General features: G+C 51.4%; 2 protein-coding genes across 6 annotated transcripts in view; one reads left to right on the top strand and one right to left on the bottom strand.

The window, feature by feature from the left end:
• CTNNA2 (catenin alpha 2) overlaps positions 1 to 25,629 on the top strand; it is a 944,841-nt gene that overhangs the window by 603,789 nt on the left and 315,423 nt on the right. The window lies entirely within an intron of this gene.
• Positions 21,036 to 23,909, bottom strand: LRRTM1 (leucine rich repeat transmembrane neuronal 1). Of its 3 annotated transcripts, none has more exons than XM_006195995.3 (2): positions 23,318 to 23,909; positions 21,036 to 23,044 (listed from the first exon to the last, which is right to left on the bottom strand). In XM_006195995.3, the coding sequence occupies exon 2, from the start codon at positions 22,983 to 22,985 to the stop codon at positions 21,417 to 21,419; it is 1,569 nt and encodes a 522-aa protein (XP_006196057.3). In that variant the 5' UTR covers positions 22,986 to 23,044; positions 23,318 to 23,909; the 3' UTR covers positions 21,036 to 21,416. The 3 variants fall into 3 exon arrangements, with proteins under 3 accessions (XP_006196057.3, XP_032330064.1, XP_032330065.1); XM_032474173.1 differs by having other exon boundaries at positions 23,163 to 23,736; XM_032474174.1 differs by having other exon boundaries at positions 23,314 to 23,736.

Below are 25,629 nucleotides of genomic sequence, written 5' to 3'. Positions count from 1 at the left end.
CCGTTCTAAGTGTGTGTATTTTTAATACAGCTCATTGGAATGTTTATTTTTCTAATCCTGGAAGACATAGTGTAATACCCAGGAGATGCTTGGTTTTTTGGCTTACGGTTCTGACCCTAATTCTCTGACGCTGAGTATTCTGCAATTGCATTCACTTCTGACATTACCTGGAGACCCCAAGTTGAGGGCAAAGTCCTTCACAAGACTGCCTTCACTTCAGACCCCACCTGCAAGTCTCAGGTCCCCCTGTACTTCTGACCAACTGGCTAAAACATCGCACATTCCCACAACTTCCTTGGGGCAGTTATTTGCTAGAACAACTCACAGGATGCATTGAAAGTGCTGTACTTAAGAGGACTGTTTTGTTATAAAGGATACACCACGGAAACTGACTCACAGGCGTAGTTAACAAACGTACGGTTACCAGAGGGGAAAGGGAGGGGTTGGGGGGATAAATTCAGAGCCTAGGATTTGCACATACACACTACTATATATAAAATAGATAAACAACAAGGTCCTACTGTACAGCACAGGGAACTATATTCAATATCTTGTAGTGACCTGTAAGGAGGAAGAATATGGGAAGGAATGTGTGTAACTGAATCACTATGCTGTGCACCAGAAATTAACACATTGTAAACCAACTATACCTCAATTAAAAAAAAACAAGAAAAGAGAAAGAGAGATACATCTTAAGAACAACCAAATGGAGGAAATGCAGAGGACAAGGTCTGAGAGAGGTGGGGACCCAGAGCTTCCCGCCGCCTCCTCTTGATGACCTGGGCACATCATTCTCCCAGCACATCAGTGTGTTCACCAGCCAGGAAGCTCTTGGTGTCCCGAGTTTTTTCTGGGATTTTATTACACAGGCACGATAAATTAAATCATTGGCCATGTGCTTGAATCCATTCTCCAGTCCCTCTTCCCTCCTTGGGGGTCTAGGGGCCCAAAGTTCCAACCCTCTAATCGTGTGATTGGTGTCTTTGATCACCCACCCCCATCCTGAGACTCTCAGGAGCCCCACCCAGAGTTGCCTCATTAGCATAATAAAGGCAGCCTATCACTCAGGACATTCCAAGGGTTTCCGAAGCCCTTAGCCAGAAACCAGGGACAAAGACCAGATACCTTTTTTTTTTTTTTAATACCACAGACTTATTTTATAAAAGTGTCTTGGCTTGGGCTTTTGGGGTGGCTAATAAATCAGTTGAAGAGATATGCTCTAGGCATCTTGTATGTGCTTATCACCAGCCTTGGGAGGAGATGGGGTCCTGGAAGTGTAAGGCACGGCGCCTGCTTCAAGGTCTGTTTCAGGAAACCAGGTCGACACCATTTGGTGAAACACTGTAACACTAGGAACTACCCAGCTGGAGCGCTGGGCGCATGTGTTCTCACTGTCTCCCCATAACAGCCTCATACAGTAGTCCAGAGGGTAAGTGAAAACACACTGTTAGATTCACGTGCAGGTCTGTCCATTTCCAAAACTAATTGTCCACCGCTCCACATTCTAAACGCAGACTGGAATCGAGTCATATCGACAGAAGAGGGCACTGGTACGACTGGTGCGAGTTCTGAGAAAGGGAGCTCAGTGGGGTGGGGAGAGTCAGCAGAGGCTTTGTGGAAAAGGGGTGGACTCCAACAAGGTCTTGAAGAGGAGAGAGCAGAGTGCCTCCTTGATGAGAAGAACAAAATGAGTAAATATGAGGCAGAAAGAAGTTGGAGATGTTCGTGGATGGATTAAATTTCTTTCCTTGAGTATCTGGGTGCAGGGAACTCATCTTACCTTGAATGCACCTGTTCCATTCTGCATCGCTCCTTTAGGACAAGAATCTTTCTTGCTGCCAGTCAGAAACCGATACCTTCTCCTCAGAGTTCTCAGTTTTCTCCTCCATAAGACAGTCTCCAGAAGAGGGAAAGTTTCTCCCCTGGCCTCTGAGAGTCTGCTTTCCACAGGGTAAACCAAGTCAATCCTTGCCCACATTCTTCAGAGCATGTGGTTCCGAGATCCTCTGTCACTGAAATCGTCTGTCTGCATTGGAAGGTGGTGAAGAGAATCTGTTGTGACATCACAGAGACTGGGATTGGAAGTGCTACTTGCCGTTTACTAGGTATGGAGGTGAAGTCGCCTCCTTGAACCTCAGCTTCCTCCTCTATAAAGTGGGGATATTAAGAACTCCCCCAGAGATGGTGAAATTCATATGAAGTAGGACAGTGCTCCCAATAGAACAAGTATTTATTTATATGATATATTATCAGGGTACTTTATCTGTAAGCATTTGCTGTACAAACAAAACAAAACAAAATCCTTTAATAGCTTAAATTTAAAAAAAAAAAAAAAGCAAGTTATTATCTCACTGTTGTGTGTGCTGGCCCCGTGGGCTGGGCTCTCCCTGACGGTTCTGATGCTCCTGGGTGGGCTCCCTCGTGCGCTTGCCATCTGCCATTGACTGAACGTCTCACCCATGTGCTTGGTGGGTGACTGGCTGCAGGCTGTGGTTCTGGCCAGGTGTTCGTCTTAACCATCAAGCCAGCTTGCGCTAGTTCACATGGTGGCGGCCTCGGGGTTCCCAGGACCAGCAAAGGGACATGTCCTATGGGGCAAGTGCTTTCTATGTCTCCACTGGTGCCATGTTTGCTGCTGTCCCATTGGCCAAAGGGAGTCCTGAGCTGGTGTGGATCAGAAATGCCACGGGTCAAGGATGAAGGAAAAATTGAGGCTAATCTTACCTACCCTAGACTAAAATCCTCTTTCTAAGAAACCATTCTGAAGGCAGTAGTGAAGGGTAGATGACTCCATCAGAGACTGCATTTGTGTTTATCTCTTGGCACATTAGTGACTTTGTATTTTATTGCATATATGTGTGTGTGTGTAGTTGGATGTGTCGAGAGCAGTTGTTTGTATACCTAAGAGAGAGAGAGAGATGAAGGAGATGGGAAGCTGACAGGCAACGAGGCTGTCCAATCTGGGAAAAAGGTCGCTGATTCAAGCATCCTTGGTAGCCTCATGCCCCATCCGGGCAAGAGGAGCAGAGGACGGCCTCCAGCTCAGGCCCGCCTACTCCACCCCACTCCGTGTCCCGGTGATGTGACGCAGGTCAAGGGTGCCAGCTTGTCCCAGAGAGTTAGATTTCTTCCATTTGTCTCTTCATACTGCAAATGTATGTTCAGTACTATCTCCAGGGTACCTACTGGCTTGCACACTGAGTGCTGAGCACTGGCACTTTGCACAATTGCAAAGGTGTTGCCGCGGTTTTCAGTTCTAAGCCCTGTTCGGAGTAGTTTCTCCAGCTTCTCCTCTCTCATGACTGAACCTGAGCAGCACAGAAGTGGCGGCCACTCCCCTCTCCACTGCTGTGCAACCATCAACACCATCCCTTCCATCAACTCTGACCTTCAGTCGCCTTACCATCTCTGAGAATCCGCCAAAGTCCTCACAGAGTCAGAGGGAGATGCGTCCCTGTCCCCTGAAGGACATTGTTTTCTCCGGCTCCTTAAGACATTAGCCTTATGGCTTTAGCTTTTCAGTCTTCCCAGTCTCTACCCCATTCCATCTAGAATCCTGTTGTATCAGATAAGATGCTTAGGGTTGCCAGTAATAGAATCACTCGCTTCCCAGTGACTTGAAAAACGACTGTTTATTATCTCACACAACGGATGGTCTACGTTCCTTAGCCTAGACCCTGGGGCACAGCAGTGTCATCAGGGATCCGGTCTCCTCCCGTTTCTCAGCCCTGGTGCCTCATCTAGTCCACATGCTTGTTCATTGCAGGATTCAGGATGGCTGTCCATGGTCCAAAAAGAGAGGGATAGTTCCTTCTACATGCCCCCACCTTTTTTTTTTTAGTAATAAAATATCACTGAGAGGTTCCCCACCAGACATCTGTCCTGCTGGTGAGCCATGACCTGGCTTCACGGAAGCTGGCAAAACCAGCCCACGCCTGTTTTAGCCTTTGTCACGGTGACAGATTCTTCCATCATGGACAAAGAAGATGGGGGATGGCTGTTGAACAGGTTGCCAACAGCTTCTTCCACACTGGTCTCTCTCCTATTGTGATTTTCATTCTCCCCTGGGTCTGGGGACACTGAAGAGGCCATCCAGTGTCAGCTTCAAAAGTGTCCGTTCCTGATGAGTCAACCGATGCCTTAAGTCAAGCCCAGGTGTCTTCACACCACACCTCAGAGTGATTTATCCTTCCTTCCAGGGCACTCGTGGAGAGGCTGACGGTCACTTTTCCTTCTGGTCTTTGTACAAGAGTCATAGTCTATGGACCAGTCAACAGTCCCTATTTTTGCCCCAGTGGGTACTCATACCAATAGTTAAAGCTCAGACAGCAGAGGCAAGACTCCCAGTGTGACTGCAAATTAGGGTTGTCTCAAGGAAGTTTAGGACACACTTAAAGTCTGATACGGAATTAAACGGTCTCCTGACTATTGAGCCTCCAAATGTGAATTTCTGAAGAATACCAGGAACACTTCAGCGCCTCTGTTTGCATGGTTCCCACAGGCGTAGCTGGTGTGATAAAGGACAGTGTAATGGATATGCACTTGACAACAAAAATGAAAATGTCTCACATGGCTTTTGTTTTCTTTTAAATTTGCATCTAATCTACTTGGAGCTTTCTCTCTTACCAAGGAGATTAACTGTCCATTGCTATAAGGATTCTTGCACCGTATCAACCCGTCCTGATTACACGGAGGTCCTAGAGGCCCCGTATTGATCCAGAGCTCTCAGGAATGGTGCTCTGACCCTCGGAGCAGGGGGCATCCACTTGCCTGATCAGTGTCTGTATTCACGTGGTCCCTGAAAAGCAGGTGGATCTGCTGTTTCTGCCATGCTTTGTCCCTGGATCTTTTCTGAGGATGGACCCACTGTGTGCCCATGACCCAGTCTCTTTAGGAGCCACCCACATAGCCATTCTCCCGTAGGAGCCTGCCGCATCCTCAGATCCCTGCTGCTTGTAGCCATGGTACCCTTCCAATCTTAGAAGACATTCTCTAAAACCTCTGTCTGCTCTGAGTGTTCCAATGTCCCCTTTCCAATATTTGCTTCTGTTTAATAATTAATGAGATGATTTTGCAGAACCTCCCTTCAAGAAGCCTTAGGAAACTCCTCTCTGGACTCTCTCCTACTTCTAGCAATGCGAACAGGGGAAGACATGAGAGTGGTTAGTTCTCTTCTCACTAACTCATCCTGCGATCAGTAGGATGTGTTCCTTGCTGAAATGGAACAAAATTCGATTCTAGATGGTTGCGCTGATTGAGTATCTGCTTATAACAAATCAAATCATGATGGTGTTGTGAAGTGCCTTGCCGGTGCATTTGGCTCATGCCTCCCTTTCAGCTGCCCGCCTCCATCCTGCTGCGCACAGTGGCTTGTTCTCTTGGCAGACCCATTCCTTCCATTCTGCATGTCAGATCCCACCCAGCTACCTAGACCTAGTGCAGTCTGCCTTCTTTATCAAGACCTCTTCTACCTCCAACCCCATTTCCTGAGTTAGGACAACCCTCTCTTTGCTGTGTCCTCAGAAGACTGTGAGACACCTGTGTTACAGTACGCGTCCTTCGCCACCTCTGGGTGTCCTTGTGTGTGTGGGCCCTGTATCTGTATCAGCCCATTTGAGAGCAGGGCCATGTCTTGCTCTCTTCACTTTGATCGTGCGTAGAAACTGACTACATGGAATTAATGCAAATACGTTGACTCCTGACCATAATTAGCGTATAATGAGACACAAATCATATATGCGTGCTATATGGTAAATTAATAACATAGACAATGAACAGGAGACATCCTGGGGCAATCCAGACTGGTAAACATGGTGCTAAGGTCAGTGAAGATTCCAGCACCTTCTGGTGGTGAGATAGAGAACGACAGTGAGCTGATGACATTGGGGATGGCTTCTTAAATATCTTCAGAACCTCAAATGAGTGTTGTATCATCGTGAAAATTTGAATCGCTGGAAAGAAAAGGACAGAACAGAGAAGCCATGGGCATGGGGAGGAAGATGGATATGACTTTAGCATCTGTGGGTTGGTTTGGAAACATCTGGAAGACCCCCTACAAGGGTGGCTTCTGTTTTCATCAAGCCTCACGACTTATAAAGTGCTGTCATGTGTATCATTTTATGTGATTCCATCTAGGGATATTCCGAGGCTGAATATTCCACTCGGTTGCAAATAGCACTGGGAAGGAGATGCACTGTGTACAAAGTCAAAATGTAACTCAGTGGTAACAGACACGTCTGGTACCCAGCGTAATGATGATGAGGGGGATAATGATGAAGAGGATTCTGATGATGCTAACCATGCTTACTGAACGCTCTCTCTGTGCCCAGCATGTGCAAAATGTTCTCCATGCATTAAAACTACTCTTCCCCAAAACTTCAAGGGAGAAATTTGAAACCATCCGTCTAATGGAGACTGAGTTGCTTGTCCCGTATCACTCACCTGGGGGATGGTGGGGCCGGGACTCAAGTCTAGGCGTCATTTATTCCAAAACCCAGTCATGTTCCATCCTAGAGCCCTCAAGGCTGAGGGCAAAGCAAACACAACCAAAAGAAGAACACAAACTTTATTTCATGATATGTGCTTAAACCCACACCTCTGATAGGGTGTACCTGTCACCTGTGGTAACCAGGTCAGAGTTCAGTACGGGATAAAGGCATTTCATCTGCTTAGTGCTGCTTCCCGTTTGAGAACACAGCTCTGTGGGCTTAGGCAGTGATTTTCTTAGTTAGTGACTTAATTACCTGCTCAAGATTTGGCCTTGAAACTCAAACCATCTCCCCACCCAGCCCGTTTATGTCCGAAACCTAAGAGCTCGTGCTCAGGTTTCTGCCCCGAGTTGCTGCCCAGGGTCCCCCAGTGACCGTGTCCCGAGTGAGGGCTACTTACCTGAAGGTGAGACAAATAGGTGAAACCCCGTGGCCTCCTTGGCACAGAGATTGAAAAAACCCTCTTCCCAATCACCGCAAATTTGTGTTTGCCATCGGAAAATTGCTTTGGGAAATGATGTGGATCAGAGAAGTAAATTTTCTGTCAAGATAAACTTTAGTAGTGAGCAAAGCGAAATCTGGAAAAGGAAAAAGATCCCAAGGTGTTTCATCTCATTTTTATTAACGTGCTTTAATATTTACCGCCGTCCTACTCGGTGAGCCAAACTGTCAGTGGAAGCGTTGAGCTACCGAGAAGATTTGGGAATTTCTCTGGAGGGGATACCTTCGGTCTCATTTTGCAAACAGAAGCTGTCGATAACAGATGTGCTTCAAAGAGCTGGCAGTTTCCTAAGAAATAAGGGGAAAAGTGAAATCCCTGAAGCCCCACCACACAGATACCAGGAGTCCAGCGCCTCTGGTCTGGCCTGACTTCTCGGCGTGTTTGCAGAAGTTGCTGTTTTGCAGTGTGCACAGGCGGTGGAGTGCTTGGGCTAGCGAGGGAGGGGAGGAGGGTTGGCAGGGCACCAGCTCCGAGCGAGAGTCTTCTTTTCTTTTTCCTGAAGAGCTGAAAAATAAAAACACAAACAGACCCTTCCCCTCCTCCCCCAGCTGCCTTCATCCCTGTTCTTTGGGGTCCGTAGCCCCGGGCCAGCCGGTGGAGCCCCGCAGGCTGCAGGCTGCTGGGTCTGAGGCTGGGTTTTGCTGCCCTTTGGGGCTGCTTGGCCGTGATGTCCAGAGACGCTGAGTCTCACCGGCCAGCAGATTCAGGACCACGGCCAGAGCCCGCGTGCAGTTTTGAGTTTGACAGCACGGGAGCATGCGGTAAGTGATGAGAATCGAACGAAGGTGCGTGGGACTTCTGTTCCCCCTTCTTCCTGAAGTCTCTGTTTAAGTTCTTAGGAGATCAAGCAGGTGTATGGCTCTGGGGAGGGGTCAGCTCGGAGAGAGGGGACTGGGGATTGGCTCTGTTGACAGAACTGGAAAGCATCGTTATATCAAAAAAAAAAAAAAAAGAAAGTAAGAAAGAAAGAAACAATAAAAGCAATCACCAGTGGCAACTTTGCAGCACCCGTGTGAGGGAGCTTGTAACCTCCTTGACAGGATTCCAGCTGAGCCTGACTGACAGTGTGTTCTCTCGCTTGCTTCCCACTTACTGTAAATAAGTCCCCCACCTTTCCCCTCCATGGAGATCAGTTTTTTTTTTTTTTGTCTTACTAATATTTAATGTCCTCTTTAAATGAACCTCTTACAGCCACCTCTTAGAATCCATTTCTAGAAACGAGTTGTTCTGTCGGCCCTCCACTCTCCTCTGGTCTGTTTGTATAAATGCACCGTGTGACCATACAGTGGTGACACAGGGTAGGAACCAGTGTCACCTGAGGACTTACCATCAGCTGTATACATGATCCCTGATCATCTTCCCAAGAACCTGCAGGCGTGTCCTGGAACCACTGGTGTGTCCATTCTAGAGATGTGGATGGCATAGTTCTTAAATCTCAAGTGATGACCTGTCCAAAGGCCATGAGACCCACCTGGGTCAGGCTCTGTGCTCCATGGTGAGCGGCAAAGTCAACTGAAAGGATGGGCCGTCCCTTAAGAAGCAAACAGTCTTTTGTTGCTTCCCTGGTAAACATGCTCTCAACAGAGGAGTCAAGAGGGACTCAATTCAGAGCGGTGACAAACAGGAGCAATTCCACTCCGTGTGGGGGACAGTCTGAAGCTTGTGGCCCTCTCAAGTCACACTGTGGGTAGCCAGCCACATGTCACCACCCTCCTCCATCCACTGCTTTAAATCTTTGCGTAATGTCGTTCTCAAAGTGGACGCTTACATCATCATCCCCTGTGACCCTTACCAGATCCTTAGGAAACAGGCTGAGCGGGGGTTCGTTTCTGAGTTTTATACCCAAGGACTTAAAGCCCAGAGAGGAGATGGTGTCTCTAAGTCCCTCAGCAACAGAGCCAGGACCAGCGCTCTGTCTGTTAACTCCACGCCTGGAGTGTGTTCTACATCGTGAAACCTCCAAGGAAGGACAGCTCTGGGCGATGTTGAGTGTAGGGGGCAGCGCTGATAAGACCCCAAGTGAAACCTTGGCTGTTCAAACAAGCTCTGAATTCCAGTTTTCAACATCAGAGAACCAGGTCCCCCTCTGACCTTCTCAAAATCTCTGCTGGTGACCTGCCATGATGCTTTACCGTCTCGGTGTTTTCTCTTCCCCATGTCGATCATGGTCTATTGTAGCATTTCTCAAATGTCTTTTCCATTCTCTCCCCTCTAAAGAGACTTTTTGGGCTTTCCCCCCACCAAACGTCCCCTCGCTCTGAAGTTTTAATACCGCAGATGTTATATGACTGTTTATTATTATATACCATGTGTGTATGTCTGTGCTTTAGATACACAGCTAGTAAGATTTGTTTAAATCCCCTCAAGAGTCAGTTCTGAATCCTTTGATTCAGTATTGCCCTCACTGAGAATGCATACTGTCGCTCATAACTATGAATTGAGTAAACAGTGTTTTAAAAAAAGAAGACGGAGGAAAGAAGAAAGGGAGGGAGGGAACAGAAAACAAAACAACAAACGGTAAAACAAGTTTGCAAAGACACAAAACCTTGAACTGAAGATGGTCCTCAATTCTCCACTAGCTACAGCTTTCCCTGGTGGGAAAGCTCCATGTGTTGGGGTTTCACTCTGGCCAAAGTCTTTGCAACATGTCGGTCCAAAGCTGGGGCAGAGCATTCTTCAGTCATTCTGCGAGTGGATCACAGGGAACAGGCTTGGAACAGACTCATCTTTGAGGAGCTAGGGAATTCTAGGAGCGGCGCAGAGCGTTTCCCCTGGCCAGGCAGGCGCTCTGTGCGTGGGGTTGGGCAGGACCCTTCCCTAGGGGGAGTCTGCTGAATCCGCAGCGTCACCTGTGGGCAAGCAGCAGCGAAGGCGAATGTGTGCGAAATCACTTCCGCTTCCCTCTCCCTCCTCCATACCCTGCCTCCCAGATCAGAGACGAGAAGGAACGCCCCAAATCCCCAAGACAGAGGAGAAGAGAGAAGCCTGGATGGGCGGGCACTCACTCGCCCTTGAAGCTGGGCCTTGGACTCTGCCTCTTAACGCAGGGAGCTCCTCTCCCAGAAGAGAGTCCACCTCAGACGTGCTCTCCCTTTGTTACACCTGCTCGAGCGGCGTCAGACTGTGGCTGTCAGTAGGCAGAGAAGAAACAGCTTTAAGTAAACACCGGCAAACCTGTCGCAGCCGAAGGCGCAGGCTCAGCGTCTCTGGGTCAGTGTGATGTAATGCTGTCGATCTGAGATGAGAGTTTGGGAGCTGGGTGACAATCGCAGGCAGTGTGGTGGCCTTCCACCTGCAGGAACTGGCTGCAGAGAGCAAACAGCTCAGATGTGGAAATGGGATTTGCTGTGTTGCCAGAGAGCCCCGGGAATGACCCTGCCTTCAGCTGGCCTCCAGACCTCACACTTTGCCTCCTTAACTTCTGGTTTTGGACCCGGTGCTTGCAGGAACTCAGGTTTTTGGACAGCATCCTGTCACAGGAGAAAGCTGGGGCAGTGTGGCTTTGGTGTCCCTGTGGTGCTCAGCCTCCCCCTGGCTGTGTGTGACCTTAGTGCATTTTTCTTTTATTAAAACAAACAAAGCCTCCACTTACTTAGCACCTACCAGGTACCAGGCACCGTTCTAAGCACTTGGCAAAGACTATCTCACTTCATTCTCGCTAAGAATTTATTTCATTCTCCGAACAGCCCTGTCTGCAGTTTACAGGAGGGACTGAGTGTCAGAAAGTTTCAGTTAACTGGCCAGAGGCACTCAGCCCAGGTGAACCCAAGCATTTTGTCTCCAGAGACAGTGCTTGGCGCCCTCACTGTGGTGAGTGACCTTGGGCAAGCCATCGAACCTCGGGAACCTCAGTTTACCGACCTATAAAATGAGGATGCTAGCGCTCCCCTGGACAAACAGCAACGACGGTTTGTTGCAGGGTTTGCACGAGGAGAGGTTAAGGATGCAGCAGGCTGTCGGGCACCTAGCAGACAGACCAGGTAGTGAGCACTGCCATGGGGGTGGCTGTCGTTCGTAAGTGGACCAGGCTGAAGTGGAGGCCTCTCCGTTACACACTCACGGCGAGCCTGGGGGACCTGGACTCTTGGCGCCGTCCTCTTGCTCATCCTCACCTTCGAGTTAACTTGGTCTCTGGTTCATTCAACAAATATCTACTTAATCCCGGAACAAGGAATGTGACGTCCCTTTGACTGAATGGCTTGACCAGTATAATTAGGGCTAAAAAGCCCGAGCAACCTGTTCCCTTCAGTTGCATCTCAGTTAGAACGTGGCTCCTCCTCCTCTTCTTCGCAGCGTGCTTGTTCTTTTCTTTTTGTGCCTTTCTGCTTTTTGAAATAGCGTGCAAGGAAGGATTAATATGAGAAACTCCGATACAAATGACCTGGACAAGCAGTAAAAGAGTGAGGCAGAATTCCAAGAAGGCCCATTATTTTTAGAATAAAACACACACACACACACACACACACACACGGACTCAGTGCAGGAAAATATAGATTTCACGGGAGATGCAATCACTGTGGAGCAGACCGTGAGACAGAATCACAGGATGCGTGGCGGTTCTGCAGCTGAGGGACAAATGACAGGACTGCTTTGGTCAGCTGAAGACCAATGGCTGCATCGTTCCAGTAATTGTGTGTAGCTTGGCTTTTCCGGACCTTTCTGTGGCGGATTCATCCAGCTCTCCTGTTCCGCTGACTGAGCCTTCACACTTTCATCCAAGGCTGCCCAGAGCTGGAGGTCCCTGCGATACGTAGTTAGCAAGACTGAGAATTCTTAACTGAAGGTAAACACACTGACGGTCAACGGCTAATAATCCGTGATTTCTGAAGCGGACGTTGGTTTAGGGAGACAAAATATGCTTGGGAGATCCGATCTTCATCCTGGCTTTATTTTAAGCCCTATACACTGGTGGCAGATGTGATCTTAAACGTGACCAATAGCGTGTGTTGTTTCACTGGAGAGGGACAAGGAAGACTTTCCTGTCCAAATGCGCATCACCCAGCTCTTCAGCACCTAAAGTTCTAGCATTAGAACAGCTTCTAGGTCATTGCCCCTCCAGAGATCTTTTTTGGAGCTGCAGAAACCTCTGGGTAAACCTGTTACCACCAGCCGCGCATCAGTGTTCCGCTAGGACACAGGTTTCACGTTCTTTAAGCAGTTGCTGCTGGTAAAGGGGTTGCTGGCAGTAGGCGGAAAGGAAAGGGGGCGTTCTGACGTGAAGTATCAGGGAAGAGTTGGCATCTACGTGGCCGTCTCTGAAGTATCGTGGAGACTCCTGGAAAGGGGTGTCAGGCGTGGGGTGGGGCGGGGGCACGAAAGAGGCCGTGGTGCGTGCCAGCCTTTGCCGCTGCCACGCTCCGGCTGGAGGAGGAGGGGGTGCGGGAGTGTGTGCACGATTGTCCAGAACGCCTTCTGTAAGGCTTAGCGACTTCCGTGTCCTGCGCAAGGCCAGCCCTGCTTCGTAACGACACAGCCAACCAGACACGGAGAGGCAGGTGGACACGGAATTTGGGAGCTCGGCGTGGGGGGTGGCGTGGGCCTACTGCCCTCTCCTGGGCTGAGTCTTCTCGTCTAAACAATGGCGCAAGTTTGTGTCTGCCTTCTGAGACTGTCGGGAGAATCAAAAATACATGAAACAACTGTAAAGAGGCCCGGGTAAGCTCCCGGGCGCCCAGAGACGGATTCCAGGCGCGTCTGTGCGTGTGCGTCTTTCCCACAATGTCGGCCACCAGGTGGCGTCGGCGAGGCCGGGGCCGCCTCAGCACTGACCGCCCCCCCCCCCCCCATCCAGCCCAGCCGCCGCCCGGCGGCCACCAGGCCGCCTTGAAGGGCGGCGGCCGGACGTCAGACGCGTGGCTCCTGTAGGCTGCTAAGCTGCGGGGCTGGTGATTCCCGTGACGCAGTGTTTCGCAGCCTTGCCTGAATTTTACCATCACCCGGGGAAGTCTTAAGACATCTCACCCAGCGTTAGCTCTCTTGATTGTGGCGGTGGTTTCAAGGGTGCAGACATCTATCGAAATTCATCCAGTGGTACCCCTGAAATATGAGTTGTTTACTGTGTAGGAGTCTCACCGCAATGAATGCTGTTAATGAAAAAGATCTCCTCGCCAAGGGCACATTCCAGCTCAATTAAACCCCAGTCTCGCGGGGAGGGACCCAGGCATCCGCTGGTTTTGAAGCCCCCGGTGGTTTCAGTGCGCAGCCAGGGCTGAGAAGCACCTTCCTAGCTGAGCCCAAGAAGGGAGGAAGCAGCTAGAAAATATATTTTTCCCCCCATAAAGCCGGGAGAAAAATGGCTTCTCAGTTTTATATTGAGAAGAAGCAGATAGCCAACCTAGGAGATCAGAATAAGGCAAGAAAGGACTAAGAAGTGTTGCAGCGTCGGGCTGGTGGACCACAGCTGCTTGTGATGGTTATTTGATCAATGTAAAGCACAAATCTTGAATCGCCCCCCCTTCTCTCCCTTGCTCCACCCCTCCCCCTTCCTGCCATCTTCCTGGAGGGCTCTGAACTGCTAATATTAATTGTAGCCACGTGCTCAGACCCATTAAGTTCTTTCAGGAGTCCTGGACAAATGTTTGTCTGTGTTTTCTCCCTGCCCCCACCCAGCCCCGCCCCCACCGCGGTGGCATCCGTCAGTCTTTGAATAAAAAGGAGGCGGCTTCATAACAGACCCCTGTGGGTGCGTGTGAGTTGAATGTGTCCTCTCTAGGGTTTCCTTTCATCTTTTCCTGTACTTTCTAAAACCCCTATTTTCCACCCACACATGCCTGTTCGTTCTCATCTGTTTTCCAGCATCCCCACCTCCCTCTGCAAGGAATTCTCTTTGTGACTTTTTTTTAAATCTACCTTTTCTCCTTCGTATGCAGGCAAGCCTGATGAGTCAGAGTATCTGGGGAATGGGAGTGCAGGGGGATTTCCGTTTTCTGGTTAGGTGCACGAGCTGCAGAACCACTTTCTGTTCTGTTTCAGCGTGGGGGGAGAATGGTGAACTGGAAGCCCGGAGCTGAAAGGGTCCGTAGGGAATCCCTGCATGAATCCTCCTAGAGGCAGAGAGAAAGGTGCTCATGCAGTAAAGATGATCGCCAGGTGACCCCGAGGCCGAGGAGTCCCAGCACCAGGGCTAAAGGCCGTTTCTCCTGACTTCGAGACCCTGTTTCTTCCAGAGCGCTCTCTCCACCTAGACTGCAGAATTAACCAGGGCCGGTCACAACTAAATGGCATTTTTCAGATGAACTCTTCTGTTCTCTCCTAATGTTATACGCCCATGAACTCACCCATCTTGTTGGGGGAGAAGAGGTTCTTGCCTCGCACAGGGAAGAATTCAAGAGTGAGGCGTGGGAAAGTGAGCGCAGGTTTGTTTAGGGAGGTGCGCCCTCCATGGACAGAGGGGGTCCGTCGCACTCAGAAGGGAAGACGGCTCAGGAGACACGTATCCCACGGGCAGAGTGTGGGCCGTCTCAGAAAGGCGGGAGGGAGAGAGGCTGAGAGGTGTGCGGGTGTTTAGTTTAAAGTAAAAGTAGATACACGCGCCGTAGACACAGTGTGGGCCGTCTCGGAAGACGAGGAGAGCGGCCGCGAGGTGTGCGCGTGTTGGTTTTCATGGGCTCAGTCATCTCGTGGTCTAACGAGCAGGAGGGTTATTCCAACTACTTTGGGGAAGGGGATGGGATTTCCAGGAATGGCGTCCCCCAGGCCACCTTTTGACCTTTTATGGCCAGCCTAGGTACTGTCATGGTGCCTGTGGGCGCACGGTGAGGCTCACGGTCTACTGGAAGTCGAACCTTCCGCCATCTTGGTTCTCACCGCAACGGCTGTGTCCTTCCTTCAGTGGTTGTGCCCTGCCCCCCTCCCTCCCTCCCTCCCTCCCACGTCCATCAGTGTTGCCTGCCTGGCCCCAAATGCCCTTCATCTTGCGATGCCTGTAGCTCTAGTCCCTCCTGCTTCTAAGGCCTGAGGTCATTTCCCTGATTGCTGTGCTCACCACTCACTGGACGAAGCACACGGATTGTTTTGAGGGGAGATAAGTAGGCTGATTTATTTATTTGATGGAGGTCCTGGGGATTGAACCCAGGCCCTGCTGCGTGCGGAGCATGCAGTCTGACCCTGAGCGACGCCCTCCCCCCAGCACACTGACGTTTAAACGCAGCGCCCGCGCCCACTGCAGAGGCCTCCCCGGCGTGTTTGGAGAAGGGGAAGGCACCGGCAGAGGGGCTGAATTTGTTCAAGTATCAGAACTCCTGCTGGAAGGAATATTAAGTTTCTCATCTTCCTTCTTGTTAATTAAATATCCACTGCTAACTTGATTTTCCCCCCTGTTTCCTAAATGAGGTGTTGCGAGAGGAAAAGTGGGTCAATGGAGGGTTCTGACAAGTTTCGTCCCAGTTAATTTCGGTGCTTGCCATATGCTGTTCTTTGAGACGCGTGTGCCAACTGCAGGTCCTCGCGCAGATTAGCAACCAACCTGAGGGGTCTTAATTTAGCCTTCCAGCTCTCTCGCAGGGGAGAGGAGGATGAACAGGGAGTGGATGGAGGCGAACCAAACCCTGACGCGCCAGGAAGCCCCCCCGAGCAGAGCTGGCGCGCGGCGCGCTGGGGCAGGCGGTCGCAACGCTTCATCGCAGGGTGTGGGGTTTCTCACCCTCCACACCCTTACCGGTTTAGGGTAAGAAATTCCTTGTTGAAGGCGGCTTCCTGGGCGTGGTGGGGTATTCAGGAGGATCCATGACTTCTGCCCACGGAAGGCTGGTGACTTCCCACCTCCACGCATGGAAATCACAAATATTTCCAGACAACGAAAGGGTGGGAAACGAACAAGATGGCTGCTGCGTTGCTCACGCCTGTGCTTCTCGCTGACTTGATCTTGTGACTAACACGCCCCCTGCCCTGTGCACTCTTTTCTTAGAATCACTTCTCCTTTTGCCCTTCTTGAAAGAAGGTCATGGGCTGAACCTCAAGAAAATGAGTAAAACCCTCCAAAATTCCTCCCTAAAGATTCCCGAGCAAGTTCCTTATCAAGACGACGGGAACGCAGCCCTGCTCACACCCTGGTGGTTGGCACCCCCTGTTCCCATTCTTCTGTAGAAGCCCACGACCCTTCCCCCAGGGCGGCTCACAGTCCTCAGGGCGTCAACCTGCTGTGGCTCCCTCTGCCGGGCAAAGTGGTACAGCTGCTCTTTTTGATTCTCCCAGAACTCTGCCTCCAACTCTCAGTTCGGCTCTCAGGGTACAGGGGCTGGTTTTTCGGCAACGACTTTACCAGTTATTGGTTGGGTAGCAGACTTGCCCCAGAGTGAGAACCACCACCATGGAGACATAGTCCAGTGAATGAGCAAGAAAGGAAGGTGACTGAATCCCCAGCAGTGATCTATAGATGCTCATACGTCATTCTCTCCGAGTCCAGAATCCTCCAGTGAGAGGTTGGACTGGATGGTTACCTGGACTTTCCACTGCTGGAAGCCTCTGAGAGGTCCGCTCTGTCGGCAGAGTCCTGGCCTTCCCCTTTACCAGAGGTCGGGGCAAACGGAGTCATGATGAAAATGCTTGGATTCGAGCATTGCACTGTGTCGTCCGAGAAGAAGGTGGTGAGGCGGTCCCAGTGGCCCAGCCATGCCCTAGGGTCTTTGCTGGGCACAGGAGGGAGGGAGGTAACCATTCAAGGAAGTCAGGAGCAGGGTGGAGTGGAAGGGCCACCAGACTGACTAGCCTGTGCTTCCAATTACCAGCTGGGCGACTTTGCACAAAGGGCTCAACATCTGTCAGCCACAGTTTCCTCACGTGAAGAAAGGATCTAGAAAGGCTCCCATACCACGTAACAACTCAATAAACACCTTTCCTCCATCTCATTCACATCTCCGACTGAGCCTTAAGTATGTGATGGCCTTTTGCTTTGAGCCAAAAGCCAGAAACTGTGTCCTGACTGCGGAAGGGCAGGGGATGGAGCCCGGTCAGGAGGATGAATTTTGCCTCCCGGATCCCCGCGGGGGGCGGGGCACAGAGCAGAGCGTCTTGCAGTGGAGAAGTGTTCCCGGGCCGGGTGCAGCTTAGCCTTGGGTGCACGCCCTCCCAAGCGTGCTTTGCTGGCTCCCACCACTAGGTCGCAGGCGTTCACTCTCCTCTGGCAGGAGCCTCTGCAAAGGCTCCACCAACAGTGACTGCTGCCTGAAAGTACCCCCAGCCACCTCAGCCCTCTGCGCCTGAATGGTGGCTGGCTTTTCCAGATCCTTTCCTGGGTAATAATTAGATCATGGAAGAAGAAAGTTGGAGCGTGATGAATGCCGCAGGGCAGCTCTGTCACGCGGTCACACGCGTGGTTGCAGTATCTGACAACAGACCATGTGTGTGTGATTATTATGTGTCATGCTGTGTCACGTACATATCTGTGTGTGTGTGTGTGTGTGTGCGCCCCTAACTTCTCCCAAAATATATTTCAGGAGCCTGAGTAATAGTGTAATAGTCACATTCCAGCTAATTCCTTGCTGTTTGACATTCCATCCATGGCGAACCCAAATCAACCAACATAGCCACCTATCTAGAGGCGATGATGGATGTTTATTGGCTCTACCCCCAAACAGTACAACACCTGCTCTCCAAAGCAGATCTAAATTCTGGCCTTTGGCTAATGTTCCCTGAGAGGGGTGTCTTAGGCCTTCCATTTCACCAGGACGTGTGACCCACCAGTGACCCACCAGTGGCCCCCCCCCATGGCTCTGCCAGGCAGAACAGGGGCCACACCTGCTGACAAGTCGACACATATAACCCGGAAGCACAGGACGCACCCTGAGCCCTCCAGTGATCTGTGTGCAGCTGCTCCGGAAACTTGAGACGAATAACAAGTGGTGTTTGCCCTTCTAATTACTTACACATCCTTGTAAATGTGTTGTTGACGCTAAGTCGTACCAAATGTCTCCTTCCCAAAGGCAGGGAGAAAGGGGTAAGGCTCTCTGACACTTTGAAGAGCTGGAGAGAATATTCAAAGTGAATTTTAAAAGGTTCCTTTTATGGGAACCACCTTTTCTTTGCGATGGCAACTTGGCAGTCTTGTGAGTCTGGGTCTCAACTCTCGGGGCTGGAGTCTGAGCACCAGGGCCTGCCTCTGCCCCAGGTAAAAGCCAAAGGATGGGTTTCCTTCAGCCTGCTCCCTCTGGCACCACCTTAAAAAACTCCTGGGGCTAAGACTGGTCTGAGAATGTCATTTGTCATTTGAAAAGACTTTTTTTCCCTATATAAATATTCCAAAAACCTCTGTACCAGGCCTGAACTTTAATCAGCTGGGAAGGTACTGCAGATGGAGGGTTAATCCATCATGGTGTCCAAGAAGAGACATGAATCGTGGCCTTAAATTCTTCCCAGACAGTGCAGGACAATGAGATGAGCATCTTCTGTGGGAAGGGGAAAAAAAGATGCTACACCTTTAAAACTTAGATTCTCTTTTCAACGCTCAGGAGTTGTTAGAGGGGGTCAGAGCAAGTTTCTTGAAGCTTAAAGATCAATTAATTTAAGAAAAAAAAGGATTTCAAGTGTCATAAAACCTTAGTTAAAACTGACCAGGTTTCCCTTTTTCTCGCCTCCTCCCTCCCCCTCCCATTCCCCAAAGCAAGAGGCAGGCACAGGAGCCTGAAATGACGTGAGCTAAATTCCTCTGTTTGTGCAGAAGACGTATTTGCTCGCTGACAGAGACACACGACCCAGAGACAACCACACACACGTACACACAAAGTTAGAGCACAGCTTTCCATGGCCGTCATTTGCATCGCAGAGTCCTCTTTCCAATAATCTTTCACTAGATTTACGTGGACTTCAGATCTTCTCCACAACGTGGTGTTGAGTCATATGGGGGCGGGGGCAGCAGCATGTAACAAAGCAAGATTATTCTCTGACTTTTTGTCATCGCCACATTTAAAACAAGAAGAACGAAGGGGAGGAAAGTCCTGGGGACAGGAGAGAAGTTCCCTGGGTTCCAGTGTTCATGTGTCCAGGGAGCAGGTGGATCTGGGCTTCGGCTGTGCGCCAGGAAGGCTTTGCTTCTGGAAGCCTGCCCTGTAGGCACGGCAGTTCAGCCCTTAATGCACCGAGCAGCTTTCGGTGCTGGGTTCCAGGAGGCTTCCTGTGAGGAGATCAAATCAGTGGAATCCAAGGATTGACTTGAATCCTTCAACTGCACAATTTGGGGATTTTTCTCCCCAGAAAAGGTCTTCTAGAGGAGGTCTTTTTAGTGGGGTTTAATTACAGGTGCTCCTGCAACCCCTGGCCTCCCAATGATATGCTGTTTACAGTGGCCTCCCCGAATGATCATTCTGAGACTAAATCCAAAACGCCCTCCTCAGAGTTGTCAGCGCATCTCTCTTCTAGAACATTATGAGTCTCAGTGGGTGTTGCGTGCATGGTGTGTGTTCTAATGTCCTGCCTAATTATAAACAAGATAGGGTGAAGTTTCCTGGCCGGGAAGAACGAGTTTGTGTGTGTGTGTGTGTGTGAAAGAAACTCCCCCCCAAGGCTCAACTGTCTTAGAGACATTTGCAAAACCTTTCTCTTGCAGGAGCCTCTTGCAAGCAATATTCTTAGGCACGTTGGCTTCTCCATAGGTGGGAGAGAAGTCTGCTCCCAGTCCTCAGCTTAAGTAAACCTCCTGGTGATGCCATTTCAAACAGCTGAGTGGGCCTCTTTAGATAAGAGGCCGGAGGTATTTGCATATGGGGAGAGGGTGGTAGTCGCTTTTTTTGCCCCCGCCCCTCCCCCGCTGTTTGGACTTCCCTCTTACAACAGAAAAAGGAAAAAGAAAATTCCAGTCTGTAGGACCCTCCTAAGGGATGGGCACCTGAGCCTGAGAAAGGCTTCCGGCCATGGACAACACGAGTTCACCGGCTGTCATCCGTGGCGGTGCGTTTCCATCATGCACTGGCTTAAGTTGTGACCTAGGGAAAGACCCCTCCCCTCCCCCACATACTCCTCCCCCTTTCCCTTCCCCACACCCACCAGCTGCTATTACTGCTTAATTCAAGAAACAGCCTACGTCTCCATAGACCTGGAAACCTATGAAGGCTGGGAAGGGGCAGCCACTGACTCCCATACAGAAAAAAAAAAAAAACAAAACACACACAGGGAAAGCAAGCATGACACAAAAGGGTTAGGGTGATATGCGGGCAGTCTGTCCCGGGTTAACAAATTATTCCTGTCTCACCAATACTCCGAACACAGGATCCAGAGCTGATTTCCCCCCCCCCCCCCCCCCATTACTTCTGGATGGCGTCTGCCCTGAAGCCCACTGCCGCAAGCAGCACCCAGCGAGAGGGTCTTCCCGGGGCGGGGCTCCCCCACTGCGCCCCTCAGTAACCAGGAGCGCGCTGTCGCTGCTGAGAGCCGAAGCCTGCTGCAGTCTAGCAGCGCGCTCCAGAAGGCACAGCTTTCCTCACCAAGCATTCGGATTCTGCTTCCGTTCCCTCCGCCAGACCACAGGGAGCAGGAGCTGAGGGTCGTTCGCTTGGGACAGGCTGGAAAAGGGCACCAGGGCTACAAAGTTTGGTGAATCAGAGACATCCGAGAATAATAAACCGGTGGCGTTTGGGGGTGAGATTCTCAATTGATTTGAAAGATCCTTGTATTAAGTGCAAAAAAAAGTCTCTTGTTCATGGGAAAACCAGTCTGGCACTGCCTTTTAAAAAGCATTTGCAGTGATCTCTGCCTTAAAGGCTGAGCTGTGATGGTCAATCCTCAGCCCACCTTTCACTTGCTTCAAAGTGGCTGGATTGCACTGCAACCCCCTCTAAAAATAATATAAAGGGTCTCGCTTTTTTCAGTCCTTCCAGGTGGGATACATCCCCCTGATAAGCTGCGTTTGCCCTTCTTAATGTTTCAAAATCAGCCTGGCTACTTCGCTCCTGAATTTCTGGATTTTCCCTCTGGCCAGTACATCCCCCTACACACACAGACACACACACACACACACACACACACACAGACACAGACACACACACACAGGGAAGAAAAATTTAACTGTTGCTTCCCTTTCAACATAGGTCACAGTTCATTTAGGTTCCACCAGTCTGTAAAAACTGTAAATGCTATTTTATTTTAAACATTTTTAGTTTACAAAAAAAAATCAATGAGTGGTACCTTTTTTTTTTTTAACACTCTCAGATTCCTGAATATGGGCAGATCTTCAAAGGGAGGAAGGAGTTCTCATATGAAATTTAAGACAGACTGTCCTGAAGGTTGTGGGGTGGGGTTTTGTTGTGTTTGATCTCTTTTTTTGTTTGTTTTTAAGACACAATAAAGCTAAAATGGCAAGTCTCTGGGAGAGATCACCTTAGAGTTTCAGTCAAGGAGCACAGCAGAGCACAGACAGGGGACCCCAGCTGGGCGCTCGCCGGCCGCCCCGGCTGCCCAGGCGTATTTGGTAGCGCACGGGTTGAGAGCCGCTGGGGCAGTCACACCTCGCATTCCCTGGCGGGCTGCTGGTGGCAGGTGCACGAGCCGTATTCGTTGATGATGACCAGGGCGCCCTCAATGTGGTTCGGTTTGTAATCAACGTAGTATTCCTGGGCAGACATGGCAGCCATCTGATGCATGGTCTGTTTCTGCTTCTGCTTCCTGCGCTGCGTGACAAAGCACTGTCTGAGCTGCCTGAGGCTGGCTGGGAAACACTTCCAGGAGACGTAGAGCACCAGGACCACGATGAGGAAGGAGAAGATGAGGGCCATGGTGCCGGTGACCACCTTGTGGATCTGCACAGCGTTCTCGGCGTGCTCGCCGCCGGGGAGGGCCACGGTAGCCGGCTCGGGCGAGCCGTCCGGCTGCCCCTCCTTGCCGTCGGCGAGCGTGGCGGCCGGGCTGGCGGGGGGCCCCAGGTCGCTGCGGTTGGTGACGGCCGAGAACAGGTGGCCGCTGGTGGGCTCGGCCCCCTCCTCGCACAGGTGGAAGGCGTACACGGCGTCCAGGACGTCCTCGCCCTGCGCGTACTCGGGGCTGGCGCACTGCAAGTTGCCATCGTAGCGCCCCTGGAAGTTGCTGAGCCACGAGGCCAGGGCGCACACGTTGCGCCCACAGTCCCACAGGTTCCCGGCCAGGGTGATGCTCGCCAGCGACTTCCAGGAGTTGAGGATGCGGGGCTCGATGTAGGTGAGGCGGTTGGAGTCCAGCTGCAGGGACTGCAGGTGCGGCACGGTCTCGAACACGTGGGGCTCCATGTACTCGATCTCGTTGCCCGACAGGTCCATTTTCTCCAGGTTCCACACCCAGTCCAGCGAGCTGACCACGATGGCCACCTTGTTCCGCCGCAGGCAGAGCGAGTGCAGGGAGACGAGGCGCGGGAAGTGCGCGAAGTTCACCTTCACCAAGTCGTTGTGCTCCAGGTGCAGCTCGGTGAGCTTGAACAAGCCGGCGAAGGAGTTGCGCGCCAGGCTCTTGAGCTGATTGTATCCGATGTCGAGAAACTTGAGGCTGCGGCAGTCCTGGAAGATGCGCACGGGCACGAACTGGATGGCGTTGGCCCGCATGTGCAGCGCGGTGAGCTTCCGCAGCCCGTGGAAGAGGTCGGGCGCCAGCGCCTGCAGCTTGTTGTAGGAGAGGTCCACGCTGCGCAGGTTGGGCATGGGCCGGAAGGTGGTGTTGGCCAGCTGGGTGATCTGGTTGGAACTCAGGGTGAGTTCCTTAACCCGGCGCAGTTTCTGAAAGGCGTCCCCCTGCACCGAGCAGATGTGGTTGTGGTCCAGATAGAGCCACGTGAGCTGCATTAACCCCGTGAACTGGCCGGCGCGCAGCTCCGGGAGGCGGTTGTGGCGCAGGGACAGGCCCAGCAGGCCCGACAGGTTGTGCGGCGCCTCGGTGAGGTTGAGCGCCTCGCAGTACAGCAGCCGCCCCTCGCACCGGCACAGCTGCGGGCACCCGCTGGGGGCGGCGGGCAGCATCTGAAAGCAGGCCCCCAGCAAACACAAGACCACCCCCGAGGGCGTCCTCAGCAGCCAGTGTAGACAGAGACCGAGCAGCAGGAAATCCATTAGCGAGAATCTTTCCAGAGAGGCTGGAGAATGTCCATTGGAAGCGCTCGGTCAGAAATCTACATCATATTTTATTCCGAGGGAGGGGGGAGCGGGGGAGGGGGAGAAAAGGGCAAAAATCAAATAAATACATTGCAAGAAGGAAGGACCCCCCCCTCCCCAAAGCCACACGTTCACCTCTAAGCATGCAGAAAGCTGAGCAGCATAGAAAGTTCACAGCCACGGAAAGATCAAAGAGATGGTGATTTGGTCCATGTTAGATACTGCAGCAAAGAAAAGGGAGGGGAAAAAAATCTTCGGGAAAGAATTTAATTAAAAAGTGTCTTACCCACCCTTTTCCAGAGAGTGACAACCTCCATTCAGCTGCTCCCTTTGTGTGCAGGCTAATTATATGCAGGGCGAGAGAAGACCCCTCTGTGTTTCCGAGGCAGTCCCGGACCGCGGCCGGCGGATCTGGCAGGCGCACAATGTCTCACTTTGCTGCTCGGCTCGGGGCTGCAAGGGCGGCCGGCGAGGCGGGGAGGCGACTTCTAGGACCCGCAAGTTTCCCAACTACGTGCGGGAGCCGGGCTTCGCCTTCCTGCCGCTCTGTCCTTTCCCTCTGCAGTTCGGACTGTGACGTTGTGGGGAGGGAGAGAAAAAGAAAAAAACCGAACTCGGGGCTCGCGGCTCCCCAGGATTTGACAGCCCGGCTAATAATGTCCGTCATTGGAAAGGACCGCTGGCCGGCGCCACCTTTTGCTCCGCGGGGACCGCCGGCCACGCGCGCCCGGGGCGGCTGCGGGGCGCGGGCTCGCTCGTGCCGCGCGGGCGGCGGGGCGGCGCGGGCGGCGGCGGCGGCGGCGGCGCGGGGCGCGGGGCGCGGCGCCCGGGCTCCTTCCCTCCGCCAGGCGGTGTGCGGCGCGAGCCTGCACCGGCACCTACTGCTCACTGAGTGTCGTAAGCTGCTCACGATTGTGCGTCGTCCCGGAGCACCTCCGACACGGGCAGACTGAAAAGGGGGTGGGCATAAAACCAGCATTTTACCGAGCCACCGAAGTAATGTATGTGCTCTGATGAAATGGCAAACACTTGCAGCTTTTTGGTCCTTATTTCAGAAAAAAATAAAGGAGATGGAGGTGGCGGGGGGAGGGGAGCATCAGCACGACAAGACATTTCCAAGTGGGAGACTGAAATATTCTGTTCCGCCCCCCTTCCCTTTGGGGGACGTTGCCCCCTCCCCCTTGAAAGCTGTCTACGTGTGAGATACGTAGGAATCTGTAGAGAAAATCAACATTTGGTCCTTTGCTTTAGAAAAGCAACTTGAGAGGAGAGGAAGGCAATGACTGTGGGGGCTTAGTGGCTCAGATTTTTTTTTTTTTTTTTCTTTTCTTTTCCTTTCGGGCACCGGAGTTCTGCAGGCAGCCGGCCCTTTTAGGTGGTGGATGGCGGAGGCTTTCCAAACTCAGCGGATTTGGGAAGCCATCCCGGTTCCGGCGGGAGGAGACCCAGGGTGGCAGAAATGTATGTCTGGGCACAAGGAGTCTTTTCTTGCCCGCGATCCCGCCGGGGCTTCACCATAGATGTCTGTGGGGTCCCCGGTGGATTAAAGAAAGATCCTGCTGCCTGACACTGGGAGGGCTGCCCCTGAGGTGCTGCTCATGGTGATCACAGAGCCCCGCAGTGCACTGCACTCCAGGAGGGTGTGCGAGAGAATGAGCACAGAACGGGTGGCTTAAACCCTAGTGGATTCTACCCCCTTCCACACACATGCCCCTATTTCAGCTTTGAGACTGTCCCTAAATTGTGTCTTCTGAGTATGAAGACGAGTCTTTGATTATTTCCGTGAACAACCATCTACCCATGGGCTCCTTAAGCATCTTGCAATGAGCTCTGTCTTGTTCCAGCTGGTCTGGAGAGGGTCTGCATTGCTATTGTCAGGGACCTGTTGGACATCTGCTTTAAAAACAAACAAACAAAAAAGATGACAGAGAAACCTCCTGGAAGTGAGTGTGGACAAGTCCACCTTGTTGACAAAGATACCCAAGGAGGTGACAGGGAGAATCAAATGTGAATCTCCGCTCCTCTCTTTGGATTCCCGTCATTTCTGACTCTTAGGAGCTGATAGTAAGTGGGCATTATCTGTGGGTTGCACTCATGCTGACACAAATGAGGTGGATTGCCAAAGCTTCCAGGCTGGCTGGGCTTTGGACAAGTAATTACATCCAAGCTGAAGACACCAACCAGTGGAATCAAAGTCACCAAAGTCTGGTGGCACTTTTCAGGAAAAGCCATAGGAACAGGGGCATGAATCATTCCGTTCTGTATTCATCTGAGCTCCGCCCTGGTCGTTCATCTCTGAGATGCAGCATTTAATTGGAAAACAATAATCTGAAATGCCCTAGACGTCACATGCCGTCTTAGGGGCTAAAAGAGACATTAGAAGACCATCCCCATTAATTTTGCATGTGGTGGAGCTGAGGCACAGAGACATTGGGTGATTATCCAAGGTCTTAGCTTGTTCCTGGGACAGATAGGTTTTTTCCTATCCCACACCGAAGTGGTGGTCTTCCTTTCCCATTTGTGGGGCAGTAATTAGGTTTATCTGTTTAATTGCTTTTTTGATGGAGATACTGGGGATTGAACCCAGGACCTCGCGCATGGT

Source organism: Camelus ferus, chromosome 36 (assembly GCF_009834535.1).
Source record: "Camelus ferus isolate YT-003-E chromosome 36, BCGSAC_Cfer_1.0, whole genome shotgun sequence".
Classification (NCBI taxonomy): Eukaryota; Metazoa; Chordata; class Mammalia; order Artiodactyla; family Camelidae; genus Camelus; species Camelus ferus.
The sequence above is the reverse complement of the archived record's forward strand: the minus strand, read 5'-3'. Positions and strand labels throughout refer to the sequence as shown.